The 26,059-nt window shown below is 47.3% G+C and overlaps 1 protein-coding gene across 10 annotated transcripts in view; it reads right to left on the reverse strand.

The window, feature by feature from the left end:
* The window catches only part of syngap1b (synaptic Ras GTPase activating protein 1b), an 85,643-nt gene that overhangs the window by 43,653 nt on the left and 15,931 nt on the right, over positions 1-26,059 (reverse strand). For 5 of the 10 annotated variants that reach the window (XM_061777294.1, XM_061777298.1, XM_061777297.1 and 2 more), the window contains exons 1-3: positions 15,729-16,076; positions 15,402-15,646; positions 13,804-13,909 (exon numbers count right to left, since the gene is read on the reverse strand). In XM_061777294.1, the coding sequence (XP_061633278.1) occupies positions 13,804-13,909; positions 15,402-15,646; positions 15,729-15,819 (442 nt within the window). In that variant the 5' untranslated portion in view covers positions 15,820-16,076. Of the gene's footprint in view, positions 1-13,803; positions 13,910-15,401; positions 15,647-15,728; positions 16,078-26,059 lie in introns of those variants that run through there. The other 5 variants (XM_061777292.1, XM_061777291.1, XM_061777290.1 and 2 more) reach the window with 3 other exon arrangements.

The raw sequence follows: 26,059 nt of genomic DNA on the forward strand, positions 1-26,059 counted from the left end.
AACAAACTGCACAAGGATGGGGGACACGACCCCAAAACAGTCCAGAAAGATGGCGGACACGACCCCAAAACAGTCCAGAAAGATGGCGGACACGACCTCAAAACACTCCACAAAGATGGCGGACACGACCCCAAAACAGTCCAGAAAGATGGCGGACACGAACTCAAAACACTCCACAAAGATGGCGGACACGACCCCAAAACAGTCCAGAAAGATGGCGGACATGACCTCAAAACACTCCACAAAGATGGCGGACACGACTCCAAAACACTCCACAAAGATGGCGGACATGACCTCAAAACACCCCACAAAGATGGAGGATGTTATTTTGTAACAAACCAAGAAAATGGGAGCTCCTGTCTTTTGCTCCCATTTGACCTCAAAACACTCCACAAAGATGGCGGACACGACCCCAAAACAGTCCAGAAAGATGGCGGACACGAACTCAAAACACTCCACAAAGATGGCGGACACGACCCCAAAACAGTCCAGAAAGATGGCGGACACGAACTCAAAACAGTCCACAAAGATGGCGGACACGACTCCAAAACACTCCAGAAAAATGGCGGACATGACCTCAAAACACTCCAGAAAGATGGCGGACACGACCTCAAAACACTCCACAAAGATGGCGGACGCGACTCCAAAACACTCCAGAAAGATGGTGAACACGAACTCAAAACACTCCACAAAGATGGTGGACACGACTCCAAAACACTCCAGAAAGATGGCGGACATGACCTCAAAACACTCCAGAAAGATGGCGGACATGACCTCAAAACACTCCACAAAGATGGCGGACACGACTCCAAAACACTCCAGAAAGATGGCGGACACGACTCCAAAACACTCCAGAAAGATGGTGGACATGACCTCAAAACACCCCACAAAGATGGAGGATGTTATTTTGTAACAAACCAAGAAAATGGGAGCTCCTGTCTTTTGCTCCCATTTGACCGTCGCGCCTCGGAGGCGAGAGCCGCCGCGCTCCCGCCGGCTTTATTTCCGTACTTTGGCGCCGTCTTGAAGGCGGCATGGCAGCAGCGAGCAGCCCGGACGGCGCGTTCAAATGCTCCGGGAAACGTGCGAAAGCGCCACCGCGCTTTGGTGTTTATGCAAATGCGCTGCCGAGCGAGCCGGGAACGGCTGAAGTGGGAAAGGTGTGGGCGGCGAACGGCTTCCGGCGGCTTCCGGCTCAAACGTCGGAGGGAGCCGAGCGAGGGACGAGTGGGAGGGGGACGCGTGGAGTGGATGTTTGTTTAGGGGCGCTTGGTTGTGTAGGAGGACCGGGGACTGAAGACGGCATTAGTGTCAGGTCGTGAAAAACAGACAAAAAGCAAACTGGTAAGCGTTTCTTTACCACAGCGGACGGGTGAGGAAGGGCAGAGATGGCGGCTGGAGAGCTTGTGGGCGTCTTCATGGCGTCCAAGCGCTCAGGGATTTGTCTTTTTTTTTGCCTTTGCTGTGCTTTTATTTTCTTATTTATCCTTTATTTCCCCACTGAGATGCAAGATCTCAGTGACAACATAAGTTGACAACACAAAGAACAGGCCATACGCGATACTCATCAAACAAAAAGCTAAAAAAAAAAAAACAACGACAAAGACAGTAGGCTACTAGTGCGGCGGCCAAAACGCGTCATCCGGTCGAGTTTTATCGAGTGACAGAACCCCAAGCGGATCCCGGGGAGCTTTTCAATTTCTCAGACGCCGATTCCAGTGCTAACCTGAGTTTGACCTAACCCGGATCAAACCATCGCTAATAGAGTCCAACTGAACCAAACCTAACCCAAACTGCGTCTAACCTAACCGAAAAACTGAACTCAACATGAGCCTAATTGCAACCAATCTGAAATATCACAACCTAAAGCAACTTAATAAGTTAACCGATAAATTTGTGTGAGGAGTGAAAAGTGATTATCTCTCTCAAATCCTAACCTAACCCTAAGCCAACGTATCAGAACCTTAACCAGAATTAGCCTAATCCGAACCACATCTAATGACCTAAATCATCCTAACCTAACCCTAAGACAGTGCAAGTGAACCTTAACCCTACCAAACAGTAACGTAACCAGACATAACCAATCGTAACCGAACCTGACCCTAGCCTCACCGAAACAAACTTTACATTGCCTGACGTAACCCAACGTAACCAAACGTAATTTAACACGACCCAAGCGAACGCTGACCCAACCTAGCCAAAGTTAACCTAACCAACTAACCCGAACCACATCTAACTTGACATAGATAAAGCTAACCAAGCTTTAGCCTAAACGCAACCAAACATAACCAAACTTAACAAACCAAAATGAAGAAAACTGAACGTGACCGGCGCTGAAACTAAATATTATTTTAAAAAAACGATTCATTTGTTGTCTTCGATTAATCAATGAAACGGATTCAAAAGAAATTGTCTACTTTCTGTCCAAAACGGGACATGATTTCAAATTAACAGTGCGGAAAATGCACAAACGTAAATTGATCATGATCCAGTTACCGGTTTGGTCCGTAGCATCCGTCAGGAAATCGGCAAATATTTGTAAGATTCTTTTTCAAAGTAAAATCAGATGTTTGCAAATGTTTTATTTTGAAAACGCAAACAAACAAACAAACAAACAAAAACACACCAATATAATTGGTCTGCTTTCATGGAGGATGACAGGAATTGGACAATATTTATTGTCGAGACGCTAAGTTAAACAAGGACTCGAGTCTAAACGATTGATCGATGATCATAATCGTCGTCGATTCTTTTGATAATCGATTAGTTGTCCATTAATCGACTAATTTTTTGCCCCTCTAATCCAACCGTAACCAAACTTAACCCTGAACTTTAAGCAAAAGTAACCGAATGCCAAACTAGAACCGGATGTCACGAATTGCAAACTTGTTGGCTTTTACCACAGCGGAGGCGGCTGAACTCCCGGCACAGACGGAGGACGCAGAGTTTTTTTTTTTTGTTCTCCGCTTCGCTTTGTCGCAACCGATCGGCAAGCGGGCGCCGCGGTGGGCGCCGATCGCAGAAAAGACGCTCGTGTCGCCTGCCATCAATCGTCTGACTTTGCCCGCAGGACCGCGGCGGGAAAAAGTCACGAAAGCTGCAAGAGTCAGCGGCGGACGGAAACAAACGCGGGCCGAACGGTCCTGCAAATGAGTTGCAAATGAATCATGCCAAGAAATAGGGCACAGCTGCACCTGGAACTTTATCAATCACACCTGAAGGTTCCACAAATAAGAACATAAACAGAGCACGCCCCGCAATAATTATTATTAGACGTATTTTAAAGTTTCATGCACTTCACTGCCAACAAACAATATATGCATGTGAGGTGCAGGTATTCTTTTTGGCCACTCGAGGGCGCCATCCACACACTGTACATTGTAGCCACTACGACCGTGAATACGCGTACGCCTTTAAAAGACGGAGCGGCGTGGCTGTAAATGTGTGATGATGTGCTGTTGGCCGCCAGAAAAGACAACTTTTTATTTTGGCTTTTAATATATTTGGATTTTTTTTTTTTTTTCATCTAATATGTATAGCTTTATTTTCATAGGACTATTACTTTTTTAAATGAATGATTTTCTTCTCTTAGGATTGCAATTTTCATCTGGAAAATACAGCACTTTTTCCAGCCTTCAACTTTTAAATACGACGTTTTGGATTCCCGGTAACGTCGGAACATAGAATGCAAGAAGAAAGAAAATGTTCATTTTACAGTACATGCGCTTTACTTTTTCTTTTCACATTGACAGATCCGTCAAAATGCTCTTAAAGCGCTCCTGCCAACATGAGGAAACAACGAAGAGTTTTCATGTCTGATCGGGAAAATATAAAATATATATTCATGGCACTTTTTTCCTCTCAAGTACGATTGCAACTTTCTTGGAAAGGTGAATTTTCTCAAAAAGACAACTTCACCCCCGCAAAATGATTTGACATAAAAAAAAAATTACACTTCTCTCGAAAAGAAGACATTTTATATTGAAGCGATGATAAAACACATTTTAAAAAATTCTACCTCGAGATCAAGGTGCCGCTCGTTTTGGTGTCCAAAGCGCGGCGATGCCGTCACTGACTTGTTCCACAGTTTCCTTTTTAGCGGTCGGCGTAATTCCAAAGTTTGCGTTTTGATTCCGCCACACTGCAGCGCGTCGACAGCTCATCTGCACGCTGGCACACCCGCCAATTTGGGCGCAAAAACGAGAAAACCTCCAGCCTCCGCTTCCGAGGCACCGCCAAAAAGTGCGTCTGGATGATTGCAATTCAGCAGCAAATATTTGATAGCTCTCTCCAACAAAAATAAGAGAAAATAGAGGGCTCGTAAGGATGAGTAGAAATATGAAGAGGTTCATAAAGTGCTGCGGATGGGCGGACGTGTGATCGGACAGGACAGGACAGGACAGGACAGGACAGGTCGTGCATCGGCAGCCGCAGACCTCCGCAAATTGAGGTGACCCCAAAGTGCCTCGGCGGCGAGGGCGCGCGTCGACACCTCCTCTCCCCGCTTTTTAAGTAGGCCACTGTTCATTCTGTGGCATCTTAATGAGCAGTCGGCCAAAGGCACGAGCAGAGACGTTCAATTGTCACGCCGAGGAGGCGGCGCGGCCACTGCGCTTCGCCCTCCGCCGCCTTCGCCTGCCCGGCCCCGAGCGCCTCCTCGCCGGCCTCTCGCCGAGCTCCATCCGCAGGGCGTCCGCCGAGGTGGCGGGATCGGGCGACCGGCACAACGTGTAAAAAGATGAAGCGCTCGTCCTCTTGCGTGCGTAAAATGCGCTCGCGCCTTTCAGTCCCTCGGCTCGGCCGGCGAGCGCAACCGCGAGCGATCCGCCCGTGAGCTGCCGAGGCTGCGGGCTCGTCCTCCGCCGGCAGCCGTCTGCGTGCACGGCGGCATCCCGCACAGGTCAACTCCGGCGCAACTACAACGGCTCGCTCGCGCGCGCGCGCCATAGGGGATGGGGGCGGGGCTGCATCCCAAACTGTTTTGCTTACTCCCAACCTCCATTTCCTCCCCTTCCTCTCCCCAGTCATTTAAGAACAAACCAATCACATCATTCCCATTTTTAATTCATACATACATTCATGCATGGATGAATCCACATCCAAATATGTTAATTGAATTTGAATGATTCAAAAAAAAAAAGTCGATTCCACTGGAATGGACTGAGCTCGGAAGAGCTAAACGGCTCTCTAAGATGAGTTTCCATGACGACAGCTTTTCCTATGTTGGGAGTCATACACTCGTTTTTCACTCATTCTTCACTCGTTCTTCACTCGTTCACTCATCACGGTCGCGTCAAACTCATTTTAGTTCTCGAGCCACATTCGCCCCAATTTGATCTCAAGTGGGCCGGACCACAATATTTGCATCTTAAAAAGCCTTAAAAAAAAAAAAAAAAAACTCTTCAAAATGTTCCCTATTGTTTTGCTGCAAAGAATTACAAGTACTTTCAGAAAATATTTATATATATTTATATTGCAATTTTTTTATTGTTGTTTTTTTCCAATTGGTTTTATGCAGGATACAAAAGCAACCTGAAATGTGTAACCAAAACAATTTCAACAGGATTATGCATTAGTGAGCGTGCACCATTCATGTAAATGTAGACATCAAAATAAGGGTTGTGGCAGACAAAACTCAAACCAACCTCTTTGAAACGGAAGCTTTTGATTGAAATTTTGTCATATTCAATGTCTTCAATTATTTCTACAGGAGGTATTTCTTTTCACAGAACTGCGGTGCGAAGGTGGCACGGCCTTTTACATTCGCGTGCTCCTGAAACTTGGCATCGTTTGGCCCGCTCCAGTGCCAAACGCCAATGTCATTTCAGTGTCATCGGTGCGCCCTCCATTGGACAAAATCAGCCACATTTTTATCGAAAAAAAAAAATTCAAATAAAAAATAAAAAAGCAGTGAATGTGTTCTCCATCCGCACGGACCGGATCGGACCCCCTTACGGGCCGGCTCTGGCCCGCGGGCCATTGTGTTGACACCCCTGATATAGGCATTTTTATATAGTCGTTCACTAAAAAGTCCTTTACAAAAATAAGGAATGAGCGGCGTAAGTCCAACCACATCCACTTCTTTTCGTTAGCCTTTACATTAGTCATTATTCGGAGAATCGATTCCGCCCACGCGGCAACGATAGTATACACGATACAAAAAGTATACAATTAGGGAGTAGGGAACGATTGAGCGATTCCAAACGCGAATCATTCCCGACTCCCGAATGACTACAAAGGGAGTTTCAGTGAACATTTTTGGAACAAAATCGAGCTGCGATATAACAAATTCTTTGTAGTGATTCGGGAGTCCGAATCATTACAAAAGCACTTTTCGTGGAGATTTTTGGAAGTAGCTAGTTCTGCTCTATACGTAAACATCCCTTTTACCGTATAGCGATTAGGGAGTCGGGAAAAGAGTCAATGATTCCCAACACAGACCATTTTTTTAAGATGGACTCAGACCCGTAATTCGATTCATGGTTTCTGCTCACAGTCTCGCACGGAGACATCGCTTAGCGGAAGAGGACGCAACGATCCGCGCCCGACTGGATTCTTGTCGCCGCTGGCGGCCCGCTGCGGGTACCCTGATCAAATACACCGTGAGCCGCCGGCCTCGTGCCTCTACCCGACACCCAATGGTTCACGCGCCGTCACGTAGCTGCGTGCCAGCCCGTATGAGGGATGCGTTTTCACAAGGTTGCTGCGATAGGCTACATGCAGCGCAGTCCCCAAAAAAAGTGGGTGTCCAGGATCAAAGGCGGAAATAACAGCTCGCTTTGAGTGACAAACTCCCGGTCCTGCACTTCGCCCTTCATCCTGGACACGTCACACTTTCAAACTTCGCCAAGCGGAGAAGGCTAAAATTGCCATTCCGGCGATTTGGCCTGTTGTCGCAACGGCGCTACCCCGCTCGAGCGTTTTTGCCACGTGTGACGTGACGGAGAACCGCCTTCGACTCGATCGCGAGACATTCCGAACGCAGCGCAAAATGTCCACATGACGACATCGCGGATGGGAGGGAGGCTCGAGTCGATTTGCTGACTTACCGCAGCGAGGGCGCGCAGGCGGCGCAAAATGAAAATTGGCCAGCGACAAGCCTCTGTCCCGTCACACGCTCGCCGGAATCGGGTTAACGTTCTCCCTCTGTGACGTGTGCGTGCGGCGCTCACTCTTCACACTGTGTGCCTGCTCGGTAATTATTTCCATGGTTACCATTAAGCCTGATGTACTACGCTAGGAAGCAATCGCCCTCGCTCTCTTTTGTGTGTGCGATCTGCTATAAAAAAAAAAAAAAAAAAAAGGGACATTTATAAGGACACGGATGCACGCATTTGGAAATTTAAAAAAAAAACAAACCAAAAAGGCGAGCAGAACCTGAGGCTCAAAACGAACCCTCCTTACGTTCACATGCTCGAACCAACCGGAACAAAACGAAGGTGATGCGGAGGACGCCGTTCACGATGTCAAAGAAAGCGGCCAATGGGCTAACTGAGCTAGCTTAGGGAAACCTACAAAAAGTGTATTTTGTTTTTTTTTACAGCGACGCCTTCGAGATTGCAGCCGAACAATTCTCTTGACAAACGACAAAATCAACTCCGGCTGCAGCCGACGGCGGGGATGCGCTCCAACGATGTCAGCGTGCCAAAGCAGTTGAGCGGCAGCCAATGCCCAGGAAAACCTCATTTCCTTCTTTCCGACACTTTGGGACAAAGACCAACAGTGTAACTTCCACGCTGACATCTTAATCCTGTGGCGCCGCACTCCATTGCGGGACGCACACTGAAGTTGAAGATGTGAGCGCGAGTTGCCGTGACATATGTTGAACGCTCGCCTACGAAAACACCTTGGAGTCTATATATATATATATATATATATATATATAAAAGCCCACCCACAAATACGCACCACAAACTGTCAATTTTGGGGGGAAAGTAAAAAAAAAATTGACAGAAAATCCAAGCACCTTACCCTGAAGAAACACCTCCTAAATAAAGTGCCTGGTTAGGGTTTGGCCCGTAAAGTTAAGGTTTTAACACTATTTGGATGTGCGGGATTTCGTCAATTTAAGTCTCGTTATTTATTTGTGGGTGTGGGAGGGGTAAATGCCCTACCCCCCGAGTAAACTCTGCACCTGGCTAAATAAGCTATCATGACAAGGCTTGTCAAGGCAGCAGTTTAACACCTTTTGGGATTTTAAGGTGGGGATAACAGAAACTCGTCAGTAAATGCCTTACCCCAATTAGACGCCTGGTAAACTCTGCAGCGGACTAAATGAAAATCTGGCTTGTATTGGCAGCATTGGAATACTTTTGAGTTGAATTGAATTATGACTTTATCGCACAGCTCTTGTATTGGATTGATTTTATTTGTTGTGGTGGTGGGGGAATTATAGTAACGCCGTAACCCATGTAGAAAAACCGGTCCACGCTGCGGGTGAACAAATAAACAGCAGAAATTTGGTGCAAAATGCTGAATTGCATGGGTGTACCTAATATTGTGTCCCGCAGGCCCTGCGGAATCAGAATCAGAATCAGAATCAGAATCATCTTTATTTCGCCAAGTGTGTCCCAAAAAACACACGAGGAATTTGGAGCCGCTCGAGTACGACAACGGACGCTCAATTGACAGAAAACACTTTGGAGACAGAAAGACATTGAGGAAAAACTGGTTGCGATAAAAGGTTGCGAGTACTCTGGTGATGCCGGGACAATTTCTAAAAACATTTTTTGGGGACCATTGTGCAAAAAAAAAAGATGCAGATGAGAGCACTTTGAATGACGAGCAGAGCAACAGTCCGCCGCGATGGCCGTCGTGCAAAACGCGCTTTGTACAGTCCGAGCAAAGCGCGAGCAAAGGAGTGAGAGAGGGAGAGAGAGAGAGAGAGAGAGAGCGAGCGAGAGAGGTCCAAATGTCCTTACAGTGCACAAATGACCTCCACGCACGCACGCACGCACGCACGCGTTGACCACGCATGAGTGTGCTGTGCCTCGAGGTGACGGCTTTGCACGGAGCTGCTGTGTTGGCCTGACAACTGCTGCCTTCCTCTTTTGCTCCTCTTCCTCCCTTCTCGCGCTGTCTTTTAATTTGCGACAAACTGGAACATCTAATGGTCACACACACACACACACACACACACACACACACACACAGATGACACGGCGCCGTTATCGCACAGCGGTGGGCGCACAGGGAGATGTGGAAATCAGGTATTTGTCGCCGAGACGCCACTGCAATCGGAGAGTCCGCAGAGCCGCTGTACTCGCGTACCGTACCGTACCGTACCGTACTGTACCGTACCGTGGTGTATGCGAGAAAGGGGCTGGGGCCACACGGAGATGAATTATGGATAAGATCAAACAAATTTCGTTTTTCAATGTAATTGAACTATTTTGTTTTTTTTATTTATTGCAATTATAAATGAAAGAATATTAGCAAAAAAAAAAAAAAAAAAAACGATTTTATTTTTAAATGATATCAAATAGTAAAAATAAGCTCAAAACATTGGAGGGTGAGTGTAACGTCACATTTAAAAAAAAAAAATTTTTGTTATGGATAAAATAAAAAAATTATTATTAACTAATTAATTATTGTAAAATTGATGATTTTAAAACAACATGAATAAAATAAGAAATGTACTAGTAACATTTGAAATTTTGCATTGAACAACTTTCATTGATTTTAAGAAACAACGGTTAATTGATTTATAGAAAATAAAAATTAAACGATGAGGAAAAATAATTGTTTTACATTCAACATTCCATCAAATCGTTTCTAATTCAATCTACTTGAATGAATTCAAATCAAATCAAAAGTGGAGAATCATTTAGTCCGTGCAAGTCTGTGTGCGTAAATATTATCCGGCGGATGACAGCCGCGCGAATGTTGCACTCGAAGACGTTTGCGCAAACGAGCATCCTTTGACGTCTCCGAGCGACCGCGGCCGGCCGGCCGTCGTCATGCCGACCGCATCCGAGGCCTCCGCCTCCCCTGCTCCACTTTCATTCTTCTTTTGCAACGAGCGGATGCGGATACGGACGGGAGCGGCCGCGTCGAGGTCGGACGCCTTTGTCGCCTTTCGGCGTCGACAAAAGTCCGTCCGTCCATTTTGTGTGGCGCTTCGAACTTGAATGTTTCATTTTTGAAATTGCATTACTGATAATCGACTTGGCCCGAATTAACAAAATGATTCAATTTCCATTCATCGTTTCAACCTTCAAGTCCACAATATCAAAATCAATGTGATCATCGGGGAGTCGGCAATGAGTCAATGATTCCGAACACAGAATCACAGACTCGTCGCCGACTCCGCAATCACCACGAAGTGACTTTCAGTGGACATTTTCGGAAACGACCTGGGTCCACCGCATAAAGTTCCGTATGCCTGCACGCCATCGTGATGAAGGAGTTTGAAATGTGAGAACAATTCCCTCCACAGCCTGAGATTCATAAAATCACGATTCGTACTGTACCATAAAAAAACAAAACAAAAGGCACACTGGAGACTTCTTGAAAAGAATATGTACAGCGGCAGCAGAAAAACAAACTGTAATTTATGCCATCTTTTCACCAATCGGCAAACTCAGTCGCTGTTCGTGTGTGCGCGCTCGCATAAGAATTGAGTGACAGCGCAGAGAGTCAAGACTCAGCTGTTTTTTTTTTTGCTCAGATGGCGTCCAGAATATTAAAAGAGTGAATTCACAGAATACCCGCACAAAAAAAAGTGTTTTTACGTGCACATTCATGCAAACTGCGTGCAGTGGAAGCACACCGCGGTAGGAATAACAATCACGGAAAGAGTCTGGAAAAAAAACTATTGTTCAGACCGATAGCGCTACGAGTTGTCACCGATAAAGCGCACCGCTAGCCACATAAACCACATCATACCAATAGCGATACCACTGATGGCGGCCGACTGGTTAGCACATCTGCCTCACGTTTGTGAGGTTGCGGGTTCCAATCCGGCCAGCCGTGGCTTTTCCGGTTTCCTCCCGCAGCCCAAAAACATGCGTGCTAAGTTAAGCGAAGACTCTAAATTGCCCATAGGTGCGAATGTGAGTGTGATATGTATACACTGTGTACAGTATATATAGGTGCCCTGTGATTGGCTGGCAACAACTTTTGGGTGTACCCCGCCTCTTGCCCGCAGTTAGCCGGGAAAGGCTCCAGCGCGCCCGCGAACCGCCTGAGGACAAGCGGGACAGGAAATGGCGGGATGGATGGTCAATAAGAGATCATTGTGAACAAAGACACTTTCTAACACATATCAGCTAGAGCGCCAACTACTGGCGAGGAGGATTGATTTGATTTGATTTGATTGATTTATTTAATCGGTGGCCGGGACCGCGTTCGGAATCGTTCAACTCGTTCCTGACTCCTGAATGACGACGACGAGATTTATTATAGAGCAGACTTCGTTAGTTCCTAAAACGTCCACGGGAAGTCGGGAACGAGTGAATGATTGCGAGCGCGGCGGAATCGTTCACTCATTCTCGACTCCCGAATGGCTGCAAAGGGGATTTGTATATAGTGGCCATATTGTGCGCCCGGTCAAGTCATATAACGTACCGCCGTCTCATGCGATACAATCGAGACGGACTCCATGAAGGCCGCGAAATGAAAGGAGGCTTCACAAATAGCCAGCCAGTCAACAGAAGCGCTCGCCGACGAGAAGATGCGCTGGGGTTTGTTTTGTTTTTTTTTCCCGTCGTCAAGCTGTCACTCGCTTTCCCACTTAAAGTCCGATAACATCGCAGGCAGCCCAAAGACGAGCCTCGTTATGTAACGCGCGCACGCTTTACATAAACCACGCACGACGCACGCTGACTTTGATTGCATTTCTTCTGGGTTTTTACAGCATGCAAACAGTACCGAGTGCAGTACCGAGTTGTGCCACAACATGCCATGCGGGGGCAGCGCTGAGCTCGAATTGCAGACACGCAGGGTCAATTACAGCAAGAAGGGGCAGAGAAGGTCTCCAACTAATCTCCAGTAAGCGTTGCCACAGAGTAGACAGAAGATAACCCTGTGAGTATTGTCGTTCACATGCGTTGCTGCGCCGTTTGTGTTCATGAGACAAAACAGTTTTCATTTTGGGTATTTCGATATAAAATGTAGGGCCGCCACGAACAATATTTCAAATAGTCGAGTCATCTGTCACTATTTATTTATTTATTTATTTTATGAATCAATGAATCGGAATTAAAAAAACAAAAAAAAAAAACAATAATAATCTTTCAAATTCCCATCCTTTATTCAAAAACACATTATTTTAAATTGACAGTGGCGAAAATCAAACCAACCTGAATCAATTATGATTCAGTTCCCGGATTTGGTCTGCAACACCCATCGGGAAACGAGTCATTGATGATCGTTTAGTTGTCGATTCATCAATTAACTGTCGGAAATCTGAGACAAACATCTTAAAATGACTTGCAGAGTTTTGGTTCCAACTCATTTCAACTTATTATAAGACACTTTAAAAAGTGTCTAAACGTTGTTTTTGAACACGGTCCCGAACATGGGATCTTGATGATGATGATTATTATTATTATTATTATTATTATTTGAGCAGGTAAATGGGGATTTGGAGTGTCCGAAATAAATGAATACAATCTAAAAATACAATTATAAAATTAATTAAAACAGACAAAAATCTAAATATAAAAACCACAAATAAATAGATAACTACAAAAAAAAATGCTGTATAACATAAAAATGTAAATAAAATATAGAAAATACAAAATATATACGTGAAAAAAATGCACAAAAAAAAAGTGTTAGGTGGATCAGAAAAAAAACATACTTTCATAATACTTTCGACTTTTTGAAGTAAAAAAATAAGATATCGCACTGTATTTTTAATGGTAACATTTTTGTTTCTTAATATTTGTTAAAGACATCACACTAATTTCATTGGAACAATTTTAAAATGTTACATTTTAAAGCAGATGAATGCTATAGATATCACACATTTTTTCATGAGCAATGAAAAAAGAATGCTTCAAGATCACCATTATTTAATTTTTACACACACACACACACACACATATTGCTTTTTTTAAGCGCAGTTTTAAAAAGTTAGCGTCCAGGGACAAAAGTCAATTGTCCTTTTGTCTTTGGTGCTCCACTTTGCCAGATGACAGATTGCACTGATGACTCATCGGGCTTCCGACGTGCATATTTACAATCCTCGCTGCGCATACATGAGGACAAAAAAAACTACAAGGCTGCAACGCGGCATATGTCAAAAGAGTGAAGGTCAAAGGCGGCACCAAAAAAAAAAAAAAAAAAAAAAAAATGCAATTAATAAGTTAAAGAATATGCGAGCGATAAGAAGAAACAGCACAATCAGCGAGCTGCGTCGCGTTACGGCTCTCGTAATAACTACAAAAAAAAGAAAGAAGTCCATTTACACAATCACACGCGCACGCCACATTGAAAGGACAAATTCATTCATGCGGATTAGTCACTTGAATTTCACTCAGTTTCATGAAGGAAACGCACGCGGGTGACACCCGTGAAGCGGCGACCGCATCTTTTTTCGGGATTGACTCTTGACTCATCTTCCCCGCATTCCTATGAACCTCGACCATCTCTCTAAGAAACACTTTCCATCCTCTTAAACACCTTTCAAACGCCTAAGAATACAGTCATGCACAGTAGTACCGTCCATTATGTGAGTTGGAATGCATTTCTCTTCCGTTTTACACTTTGAAAAAGGCTTTAGGCTCGGCAGTGTTTCTTTTGCCAGGCGACGACGGGCGAAGGGCGGTGAACGCGGACGCCGCGGCGCGTGCTCACCCATCTCGGGATGATGTCGGCCCTCAACGGGAACGCTGACCGTGCGGCGCAGCAGCTTGTTCCTGTGCGACTCGGAGCGCCGCTCGCGCATCAGCAGAGGGTGCACCTGCGCACGCACACGAGACAAGAGCAAACAATACCGTAAGCGCCAGAAACACGTTCAGGTTCGGCCACAAACCGAGTCTGTCGGAATACAAAACAAACGTCGTTGTACGCGTGTTGACAAAAAACGCTTAACTTAGGAAGTTATTGTTCGACTTTATATTCGGAGTTTGTTGCGTTCCCATGTGCCCTTCGATTGGCCGGCGACCATTTCGGGGTGTAGCCCGCCTCTCGCCCGAAGCCGGAAGCGAGCACGGGCGCGAGCACGCCCGCCCCCCGAGTGAGGACAAGTAGTACGGAAAGTGGATGGATGACTGAAAGCTTGCAGTCATAACAACATTGAATGCAATGTAAATGATTGAACTTTTTCTGCAATATGCGTTAATAGAGGGGTGTCCAAACTATGGCCCGCGAGTCATGTGCAGTCCGCCATCCACTGTGTGTGTGTGTGTGTGTGCCCTCTTCCTCCCCCTGGAGGACAAATTTAAACTCACACCGTAACCTTCCTTCTTGTGAAATAGTTTTTTCCCCTCAATATTATGACGGTCTTGACAAAAACATATTACGCCTTTCTTGAATTAAAATACACATTACATCTCATAAGATTGACTTTTTGTCACAATTCTGACTATGACTTTTTTTTTTTTTCTCGAGTTTTCCGGAAAAATAATCAAATACTTGTTACATTTTTATTTCAGTCCAATTTATACATGCATGTACATTGCATGTACTGTGTAACTGCATCCGTTTTTCTTCCCTGCATTTAAGCACAGTGTTCATGTTACAGTGGCTTCCAATAACATCAAATGTATTTTTTTTTTTAGGAATCCAAATGTTTCTGATGAGCACTAAGGCCTACTACGATACTGGATTTGAATGTTTGTCAGGACGGTGCTACTTGGAGAGCGACGAAGACGAAGAAGAAGAAGAAGAAGAAGCAGCTCACTTTCGGAACGAAGCCTTGCATTATTCATGGCCCTCTTCCTCCCCCTGGAGGACAAAAGCAGGGATAGCAACTTGTACAGAAATACACCAGTGCCAAACAGTTAGTCGGCCGTTGGCGGAGAAATTTCTCCACGCTAAAATGTACAACAGGTGTTTTTGATACTTGTGTTCCTTTCTGTGACTCTTCCAGTCTCTCTGACGCAACCTGCCAATGACACTCGAAGCTCAGCGGCCACGCCCCCCCTCGCCCGAGGACGTCCTGCTAACCCAATCGGCCGGACAAGAATATCGATCGCAATTGTTTTGCTATCTGCACGATTGCGTTACAGTCTTGCCGTCATGATATCACTTGTTTCGTTATTTTTCAATATTGATACTGTCACAGTCCAAAACTGTAAACATCTATTAAGAATGGGACAAAAATGGACTTTTTTTATGATACTGTATCAATACACCCGCGTCAAATATCGCTACTGTTGCAGTCCGATACAAACCGCACGTTTGTATTAAGGAGGGCAAAATATGAATATTGCTACGAACGGGCGCCGTACCTCTTCCTGGTCCAACATGTGTGAGGGCTTTCCGGGGCTCACGCGCAGACGGGCGTTCCAGCGGTCGGGCGGCGGGCGCTCGTCGGACGGGTGCTCGTAGGAGGGGCGGCCGTAGGGGGGGCGCTCGTAGGCGGGGGGGGCGCCGTGGAAGGCCAGGACCTGCTGGGAGCGCTGCTGGTGGTGGTGGAGGTGCAGGAGGTGACGGTGGTGCTGGTGGTAGGAGGGGGGGGCGGCACACCTTGCATCTGGGGGGGACAAAAAGGGTTCGGGTCACGGCAGTAGCGGCAAACATTTTCCTGCTGGCCACGCGACATCCTTTGCAAATACCGAATACTGCAATCCGACACACTCGTCGCAATCCAGGGGGCAACGCGCGGCCTAACTTCCCCTCAAAGGCTGACAGCCCGAGCAGAATCATTTGCACGATGATCCTTCGTCCCCACTCGTGTACTTTTGCGCTTTCCGATTCCTCCCGCGGGCCGGACCGCACCTGCGAGCGCAGCGGGTCGGGTCGGGCCCGCGGGCTGCGTGTCTGACCGCCCCTGGCGTAGACGGCTGCTTGAAAATCCTTTTGCGGGGGGACAGAATGATGAATGAAGGGATGTATACGATTTTGAAAGAGAAACACAGATGAGAAAAGTAAGCTCGACGGCAGACGCCGCCGTCACGCCCCGAAAGCGAGACATTGATTATTTATTATTTGGACTCACGGATAAAGCGTTCGAAATGGAAACGAGGGGAAGGTTCGGCGTGCTGCGGAAAAGGTTAATCCGAGCGCTCGTGTTGGCAAAGACGCGCCTGGAAACGAATCATCCGCCGCTCACGAATACGGCGCGCTCATTTGGACGCATTAAAACTTGATGAGCTGCGCCGGCGGATTTTCTTAATAACTGCCAGCAACGGGGACAGAATAATAGTATTCTAATAGTATTGCAAGGGGGGGGAGTGGGGAGGGGGGGGGGGGGGGGAATCACTTAAGAACTTCAGCGCGGATTTGTCTCCGCTGAACGATTGAACGACCTCGCGCACTTTGACCGACTCCAACTAAGAGAATTCACTCCAGTGAATTGGGACACGCTAAAAATGCAGAAGAAGAAGAAGAAGAACAAATCCGACATTCTGCAGCATCATCGGGCGTGGAAATTGGCGCGTGCCCGCCGAGTCTGTCGCACATGGAAAATCTTTCAAGATTAGGATTTTGTGTGTGCCAGGCCTAAACCCAAACATGAAGACCTTTTTTTTCTTTGTTATCTGCTACAGAGCTATCACGTGCAGATACTGACTGACTGACTGACTAGTTCAAAGTTCAAATGGAAATATCAATCGAAATTCATTGCCGTGGTTCAGGTGGAACACTGGCCACAGCGTGGCGCCAACTACTGGCGAGGAGGACGTACTCCATGTCAGATTGATTGATTTGGTATTTTGTTTTTGCATCACACATCAGCGGGCGGTATCGGCAGCCTTCACGAGTACTCGATACGTTGAAAAAAGATCGGGACGGAAGACCGGGTATCGGTACTCGCCCAGCTTCCATTTCATTTACAGCCGCTTCTCGATTGGCCACATTCCATTTCACGGCACGATTCGCCGTCAGATTTTCGGTGGTAAACGTCGAACACGTGAAATAGTTTAGATTGTCGGGCCGACCCTTTTCGGGGTTCTCGTTCGGGCCGTCCGAGCGCGGAATTCCGATGAGCGGCCTCGTCCGGGACGGTCGCGGCTCCGCACGTTTGACGCGGGCGCAAACGCTGAGATGCCTCTTTTCCCTCCGTCTTCACATCCTCTGTTCTCTCTTCTCTTTCTTTCTCTTTCCCTCCCCGCGGGCTCCTTGCACACTTTCCGCCATCCTTCGCAGTTCACAAAGCAAAGCGGCGACGCGGCCTCGGTCCATGTCGATCTGCACACAAAAAAGCGGCTAAAAATAAAGACGGCACTCTCCGCCCGGCCGGCCGGATTCTGCCCGGGGCCCGCGGGTCCGACCGCGTCCGAACGCCGTCTTCGCTTTCCAGACGGGAGGACGTAGACTCGGGCTGCACAATTCAGCGAATTTTAATCGGAATCCTAAATTTCCGCTGCCTTCCTTCAGAATTGATCTTTCATGATTTCAAAGTGTTCTTTTTTTCCCCCACATCTTTTTATATTCTCTGTAGAAGTGGAGGGAAGCTAGCAATGTACGCATTTCATCGCTACGAGCTACTATTGTGACAAATAAACATCTTGAATGTTAAGAAACACTGAGATCGATTAACGGCATTTAAAGTCACTCCAATAAGAACACTTCATTTGATATATGAGCATGTTGAACAAATTCGACTGCCGAGTCAAAGTAGCACAGTTCCTGTCTGGGCTCCGAGTTCTGACGCGGCAATTTTGCAGCATGTCGGCATGGGAAAAAAGCAGCTAGCGGGGTTAGCGACATCGGGATGAGGACGACTCCGTTTCGCGCGGGACAGCACGCACGTCGTCAACATTCCCCGCGCAAGAGCGCCCCCTCCCTTCCAGGCGACACGCGCCCTCTGATTTCACCGGACCCGCCGACAGCCGCCGCGGTTGTGCCGTAGCGTCGGGCTGCTGTCGCAACGGACCTGACGGGCGTGACAGCCTGTCGGGTGTCAGCAGCGAGGACGTCAGCGTTGTTGCTGAACGAGCGTTTTGGCGATACGTCGCAGGGGGGGCGGCCGAGAGGTTCGTGGCGCCCTCGCCGATTACTTCCATTCGTCGGAACGCCGTACCGTGAAGCAAGCTGAGAATCGAGATGTTCAAAACATTTCTTCTCATGCCCAGTTACATTGTAAAGCCATGAGCACATTCCTAACACTAGTCTTTTTTTTTTTTTTTTACACCTGTGTTTTAACATACGCATTAGTCTTTCTGCATTTGAGCGCATTAGTTCAAGCAAAACACCTTGTTGTGAAGTTAGTTCCTTCAATAATGCCGTGGCGAACGCTAATGAATACTTCCAAAAGTTTTAACCAAAAAAAAAAAAGCTTTGAGGCGGAGTTTCCAGTTCGTTTTAATTGAAGAAACCAGCGCACTCGAGGAAGAACAACATATCAGAGACAGACTGACGGAGCGGCAACCATATGTTTTAATAAGTGTAAAAGAAGTTTATAGCATGTGGGAGGGGCAAAACTAGTTTGTTCATATTTGGGATTTTCACTGGGCCTGGAATGAAAACCCACCCAGGGAGACCCGGATTGGAACCGGCAACCTCAGCATTGCGAGGCAGACACGCAAACCACAATTGCTCCATTGTTTCCAACGGGGGGGGGGGGGGAAATCGTCACGGGAACAAATGGGGAGGTTCGGTCGCATCATCTGCGCTGTGGTTTTTTTGCTCCTTGTTGTCGTTTCAGGCCCGCCGCTCTACCATCATCGTCCACACGGCGGCGCTGCTGCCGCACGGCCGGCTCCGATCCGCCCCCGACGCCGGCGCACAGGAAACGAGGTTAGCGCCCGAGAGATGTCACTTCCGATACGCCCACTCCCGCTCTCTCCCTCGCTCGCTCGCTCGCTCTCGCACGCCCCCAGCCTATCGCCATGACAACCCAGAAAAGAAGAGAATAGAAGTGAGCGTTGAAGAGACGGGGGGGGGGGGGGGGGGAGGAGAGAGGGAGGGAGAATTAGGGACAGAGGAGAGGAGAGTGGGCAGCGGAGGAAAGAGGGGATGAAGAGGGTGGGAAAAAGAGGGAGGGAGGGAGGGATGATGGATAGATGGAGGGAGGGAGGGAGGAGAGATTTGGGGAATAGGGTGCCCGTGTCTTGTTCCCATAGCAACGCAGCCATCCGTGAAATACCGACGACTCGCTCGTCTCTCCCCGTTCATCTCTCCATCGCTTACTATATATAAACGCATGCACACGTAGCGTGAAGTTGGCGCGAGGGTGCTGGAATCCGAGCTGCGCTAAACGTCCCTTCGATGGGAAGTCAACCGCCGATTCTTGAAACGTTTCGACTGCAACGGCAAATGTCCGAATTTGGGATCGTTTCACACTCATTCAAAGAAACTTTAAGTGCAATGTGCCTGTTGGCTTACGTTACACAATAAAATAAACACACCATTCAGCTGCCAGTTAGAACCCATTGTAATCCATAACAGGTGGTTTGGATAGGAGGAGGATCGAAACAGTCTCTTTCAATCGCTTGGTTGAACAAGACGGGAGTTTTTCTGGCCGTCGTAACGTCGGATGACGAGGGTCCTTCCGGCCAAAAGCGTGACGTCGCTCAATGTCCCAAAACTGCGAGCGATCGTCACCAAAATGAATGAGTATTTCCGTTTTTATGCCCACTTACAACAGAACAATTGGTCCGGTATTCATGATTTTTCGGGATGTCCCGATCTAACTTTTTCACTTTTAGATACTTATTTACTTAGTAGATACCGCAGCCTTGCGTTATGACCGATACCGATATCGAACCGATCAGAGTTAAGCGACAATCATACATACATTACTTATTTGATAGTATGGATTGTTAGAAAAGGCTTGATCAAGTGCTATTAGTCGCACAGAGAACAATAATCAGCAACACGAGATGGAAAAAAAAAAAAAAATGAGCAATTTGATATGAACCAACGGGTTACGTAAAGTAACTGCTGTGCACGTCTTGGCCTCTGAGGGGCAGTGCGGTGCACGCAATGAGATACACACTTGCAAGTCCCGATCAAATATTATTAATAGAACTCGTTTTTCACAGTGTTTGAAGACTACATACCAGAGAGTATTGTTATATTCCCTATTTGTATGTGTTTATGCAGCATTTGTGTACCAATATTCATTATTTTGAGAGAGATATGTGCTGCGACTTCAATGCTAATTTCCGTTAGCTTGCCGATGGTGTTTTTCATTCGTTGCGTCATCTTTGAGCTAGCGATTTTTGTGAACAAAAATGAAGACAGAAACTAAGTCTTTGATTTATTCTTTTCTTATGTGAGTTTAGTTTGACAGCAAGCAAGTAACATTCACGCTTACTTCTTGACTTGTGTTAAAGAGGGTCGCGACTTGGGGACAATCAGACAATGCGGGTCCCAGGGCGACAACGGTCGAGGACCACGGGTCTAAAAAGCATCCCCCCGCGATCAACGGGGGTCCACTGTAGCGCGAAACCTGGTTTCTCGCCACTCGTCTGACACGTGGCACACCACTTTGGGCAAATGTCGACGGATAACGGGGGAAAAGAAAAAGTTGTGAAGAACTTCCCCCTCCACAAAATAGAAAAGACATTTTCAAACGCGGGGCGGTCGCTCGATAATCTGACTTTCACACTGAGTCGGCGCTTCTGCTTGGGCCAAAAATGTGTGCTATGGCGCTGAAAGCCTCAGAAGAAGAGGTGCTAGCGGATCCCCGGCGGGCGGGTGCTAGCATCTGCGGCGACGGGGCGAGATGTCGCCGACGGCCGAGGTCGTAGCCGCCGTTAGGCTGACGCCGCACTTGTGCGCCCCGCGTCCAAAATTGATGTGCCAATGTGCCGTATGTGGATAACGAGACTGTGTTTAACCGATCCGATTTCTAATTGGTCCACACGGCGCCAGAGCCGGGCCGCAACTCAGGATTATTTCAATCATCGATTAAGATCTCGATCATTTTTGCAATTCATCAATAAATCAAATCGAAAGTGACATTTCAATTTCCATTCCTTTGATTTCAAAACAGGACATTATTCATGGTTTCAAAATGTAGCACAAGTACCGAGTGTACGCAAAGAAGCCCAAATGTGGCGATTGCCGGCCTTCGTCACGACTGCCTCCATTCGCTTCATCCTCATCCTCATCACTGTGCATTTCATCCTGCCAGTCAAAGTCCACTCGCAAATAAACGAGCGGCGAATGACGGCGACGGCTGGAGGCCGTTGGAGCTTTGGCCAAAAGCAAAGTTCCGCTTTTAGCTGCAAAGCGGCCTCGTCCACCTCCTGCTCTTCCTCCTCCTCCGCATCCTCCTCTGCTCGCTCTCAGGCTCCCACTCACTTTGCCATTTTATTTCCTCCCTGGTCCCCGGCCAGCGTTTCTCGTTTCATATTTCTTCGGAGCTCATCTCGTCAAGTCAATCACTTGTCACGTGTGGACACTATTTCACGGCACAATAGAAATATCAAAAGTTCCGTAGTCGTATTTAAAATTAAAAAAAAAAAAAAAAAAAAAAAACTAAACAAAACAATATTTCACAAATTCTGCCTGGGTATGTGAACTTATGAGCACAATTGTACATGTATGCAGTCATACGTCATCTTGGAATGAAAGTTTTTTCATAACCTCTAGATGGCATACTAGAATGAAAGTGTACAACTTTTTCCTAACCTCTATGGAGCGGCATACATTTATAAAACGTGAAAGTCTTTTTCATTTTCACCTATACCCATGTATAATGCGCACTAATGACTTTTGACCATTTTGGGGGGTAAAACATGCGCATTATACACAAGAAATTACAGTACTGATTCAATTCTTTACTTTAGTAATAACAAAAAATGTACAAAAAAAAAATCTTTGAAATGTACTTAACTACAAAAGTAAAAATTAAAACTGTCAATAATAGACAAAATGTATAAAGTAGAAACCGATACAGTGGGACCATAATTTAACATACCCGCATTTAACAGATATCGGAAGTAACGGCGCATGTGTCCAAAACTACTTTCCAGTTGGTACTTAAAGCGTCGTTGGCAAAGTCTGTTAGTTCCAGAATTGGCCACTGTTGCTTACTGGCGCTGCGGCGCAATATAGGCAGAGACCAGAGGACGGACGTAGTCCCGGGTCACAGATGATACAATTTGACGAGAGTCAACAAACGAACGTGCCCGCGGCGCCTAGGTGGCGACCATGTTGAATGTGACGACATTTCCAAGCATTGCCGTGATGGCCGCCATGATGTCAGGAGTTTTCGCTGTTGTCGCATCGAGCTCTGCGGTGTGAGAGTGCGCATGGCTGAGCTGTTAACTTTGAGAGGAATACGACACGTAAGACCCGGGAGTCTAACGTGCTATGGTTTGGCACTGTAACAGTTTTTTGGTTTTTTTTTTTGTCAAGCCGCTCGTTGATGGCATCTAATTAACGGATTTCGAACGAGGAAGCACACTAATTCCTCGCGGCTCGTGAAAGCGACGCGCCTTGGTTTCATGTCGCTTCAGCGTGCCGCATCCCCTCTGAATAGCCACGCTACCCGGCGCCACATAGTGTCGTAAAAGCTGTTCAAACGACGGCGGCGGCGGCGGCGGCGGCTCCCCTGCGCCGCCTCACGTAACTCCCTAGCCGACCGCCCGCGTCGTTAGCACGCCTCACGCGCCCGGACTCCGAACACGTACTCGCTCGAGCCTTTTGAAAAATTCAGCCCCCGAATCCAGTTTCACTTCGCAACATGAAACTCGGTGGGCAAGTCGATCACGTGTAGACCGGTGAAAAAGTCTCAAGAAGCCATATCCGAAAAGACACAGGAAGTCAGCCATTTTGGTACAAAGCGGCCATTTTAGGCTCGCTTGTCTCAGTTGCACCTAACCTGATTTTTTTTTTAATAAATTCGGCCCCCCAAGATGAAATTTGGTAGGCTCGTCTATCACAAGTAGACCCACAAAAAAAGCATCAAGATGCGATGCCCGAAAAGAAAACATTTTCAGTAGTTCGGCAGAACCCGCTACCCGCATTGTATTCCTTATTCTGCCCTGAAGCCAATTTCCTCTTAGCAGAGGGAAATTTGGGAGGCATGTCAATCATGAGGAGACCATCAAAAAAAGTCTTAAAATGCCATCCAGGGGAAGGATCAGGAAGTCTGCCAATTTGGTTGAAGACGACATTTTTGGCTCGCTTGGCTCAGTTCTGGATTTTGTTTTTAATTCAGCCCCCAAAGCTAGTTTCACTTAGCAAAATAAACTTTTAGTGGCCATTGTGGTCGAAAGCGGCAATTCTACGCTCAGCGGGCTCAGACGCACCCGACCTTTCTGGGGATTTTTTTCAATTCAGCCCCCGAAGCCAGTTTCACGTCGCGAGATGAAATGCGGCAGGCGCGGCGTCTATCATGACGAGACCAACAAGAAAGTCCCGAGAAGGCGCGAGGCTGTCATTTTGGTTCCAAGTGGCCATTTTGAGCTCAATTTGGCCATTTCTACGTGTCCTCGTCAGGGAACTAGTCCTGCCATGGTTTTCCAATTGCGACCAAATTTGAAGCACATATACTCGAGAGATGGGCGAAGCCACACGGCAAGGATCTTGAATTTTTGCCATTGCGTGCGTGTCGCTCATGGCGGCATAAAAAAGTACATTCTATTAGGTCCATTCCAAAGCTATTTTCCCTGAGCAACGTGACATTTGGTGGGCACGTCTAACACGAGGAGGAGCCTGAAAAGTCACGGTAGGTCTGCCGTTTTGGCGGCCATTCATCTGGTGCTTTTGAAGTGGCCATTGGAGAGTCAATTTGGCCATTCAACTACGGTCCGACAAAAGCGGACGCACAGATTTTGTCCGACTGCGACCAAATTTGAACCGTATATAAGAGATGGCTGCACGACGCTTTATTGAGAAATATGTATGAGAGTCATCCCGAATCAGGGGAGTGTTTGGTTTTGTTGTTGTTTTTCTGCTTTGAAAAGCCAGCCGCGTATGAGCCGAGACAGCCTAACGGGCCTGCCCGAAGCTTAAATCACGGCCCCCGTAAACGCTCCGCTGCTGTCATTGGCGAGCCATAATGGGACTTGATGGAGGCACTGAAGGCGAGACACAATAACCTTCCGCAGCTGCCATAAACAAGAAATTCGAGCTGGTATCAAGTACGAAGGAGCAGGGGAGGTTTATCGGTGCCACTTGCCTCTTCATCGTCACCGCGTGTGCACTCGAGCCGCCGGGTTCGCCTTGGATGGCACAACGCTCACAGTCAGCTCGCCTGCCATGTTCACCGAACTTTCGCAGGCCTGCGCGACACCTCGAGATCCTCGCTCGGTTCAAACGCGCGCCGGGAGCCCCTTCGCCGCGGCTGACGACGTTTTCCTCGGGGTCCGACTGTGTTACACACTGCCGCAAATGCGCCGGTCGCCTTTACGCTTGAGCCGTCTGCTTTCGACAAAAACACGGGCCGCGTTCCAAAGTGATACAATGCACGGCTCGCTGGTTTTGTTGGATGTTGCCCATAATAATAATAAGAAGAAGAAGAAGAATACTACTACCGGTAGCGGAAATTCAAAGCAACTTTTCTCCTTAAACTGGAGAACACACAAACAAACACAGTCTACTCTGCGGGGCAACGGAACTAATTTCTCGACATCGTTTACCCTGGTCTCCTCAGTCATCCGGCTCCAACGACACCGGTCATCCGTTTCACAGCCTACGGTACCTTCCCCGGTCCAGTGCTTCTCTGTGGTCTCGCACGGGGACACGGGACGCCCTCATCAAGAAAATGAAAACCAAGCACCTGCGCCCGAGACCTCTCTGCCATAGTCCCTCTCGTCGCTACGATCATACTAGTAAAGCTTTCCTTACAATCTGGCCATGTTCCAGCCGTTTTCAAGCCACTTCTGAAAAAAACCTCCCTCGGCCCAGAAGGCTTTGCCAATTATACGCCCATCTGTAATCTCCCGTTCATCTCAAAGGTGCCGGAAAACGCTGTTGCATGTTCACGGCCTACGTGAAAACATTCAATCGGCACTGAAACCGCTCAGGTCCGTGTCGTGCCGGTTCTCGTTCCCTCCTCATCCTCCTCCACTTACCGGCTACCTTTGATACCATTGACCACCCCGCTCTTCTCAAGCGCCTCCGTGAAGATATTGGACCCTCAAACTCTGCTCTGCTCTGGACCGGTTTGCAAAATGCCCCTTTGTCAGCATGGGACCTGCAAGGTCTAAAACACTCCCTCTCACCTGTGGTGTCCCGCAAGGGTCTGTACTTGGTCCAATGCTTCTCGTCCCATGCACGCTCCCCCTCGGTCATATCATCAGTCAATATGGAATATCATTCCACGGCTATGCCGACGACACCCAGTTGTACCTCAAGACGGATTCCACCGCTCCATCACCGTCAACATCAACACCACTCTCAACACCCACCGCCTGCCTGGAGGAGTTATCATTTCCTTCACCTCAACTGCTCTAAATCTGAAGTCGTTGCTTATCGGAATCCCTCATCAGGTCCAATCGTCATCCACAACCACTATTACCTTTTCTCGTTCTACACAGCAAAACCTCCTCCACACTCGCGGAACCGACTTTCGAGCCGTGGGCGACCGGGCCTTCTGCGCCTCCGCACCACACGTGTGGAACTTCCCGCCCAGCCACCACGGAGCCCACCAGCCGAGGGACGTCTTCAAAAAAACACCCCCCTCTTTAAGGAGGCTTTTAATTCACCCGAAGCGCCCGCCCCTTCTTTTTTTTTGAACTGACTGTACATTTTTGCCTTTTTCCGATGCACTTTGACATTTTACGGAATAAAAAGTGTGTTATAAATCAAATGTATTATTATTATCATCATCAGTAGTAGTAGTAGTAGTACAACCTACCATGATGAATGTGTGAGATTGATGAAGAATAATGACTTAAATAGGGCCTGACCAATTCATCAGCCGGCTGATTTAATTGACCGATACAAAATCTTCATTGCAGAGGTTTCCCCCCCCCCCCCCCCCCCACAATAACTTATTACAACATAAGACAAAGATAATTACAGTCAAACAAATATTTTTTTC

Source organism: Phyllopteryx taeniolatus, chromosome 6 (genome assembly GCF_024500385.1).
Source record: "Phyllopteryx taeniolatus isolate TA_2022b chromosome 6, UOR_Ptae_1.2, whole genome shotgun sequence".
NCBI lineage: Eukaryota > Metazoa > Chordata > Actinopteri > Syngnathiformes > Syngnathidae > Phyllopteryx > Phyllopteryx taeniolatus.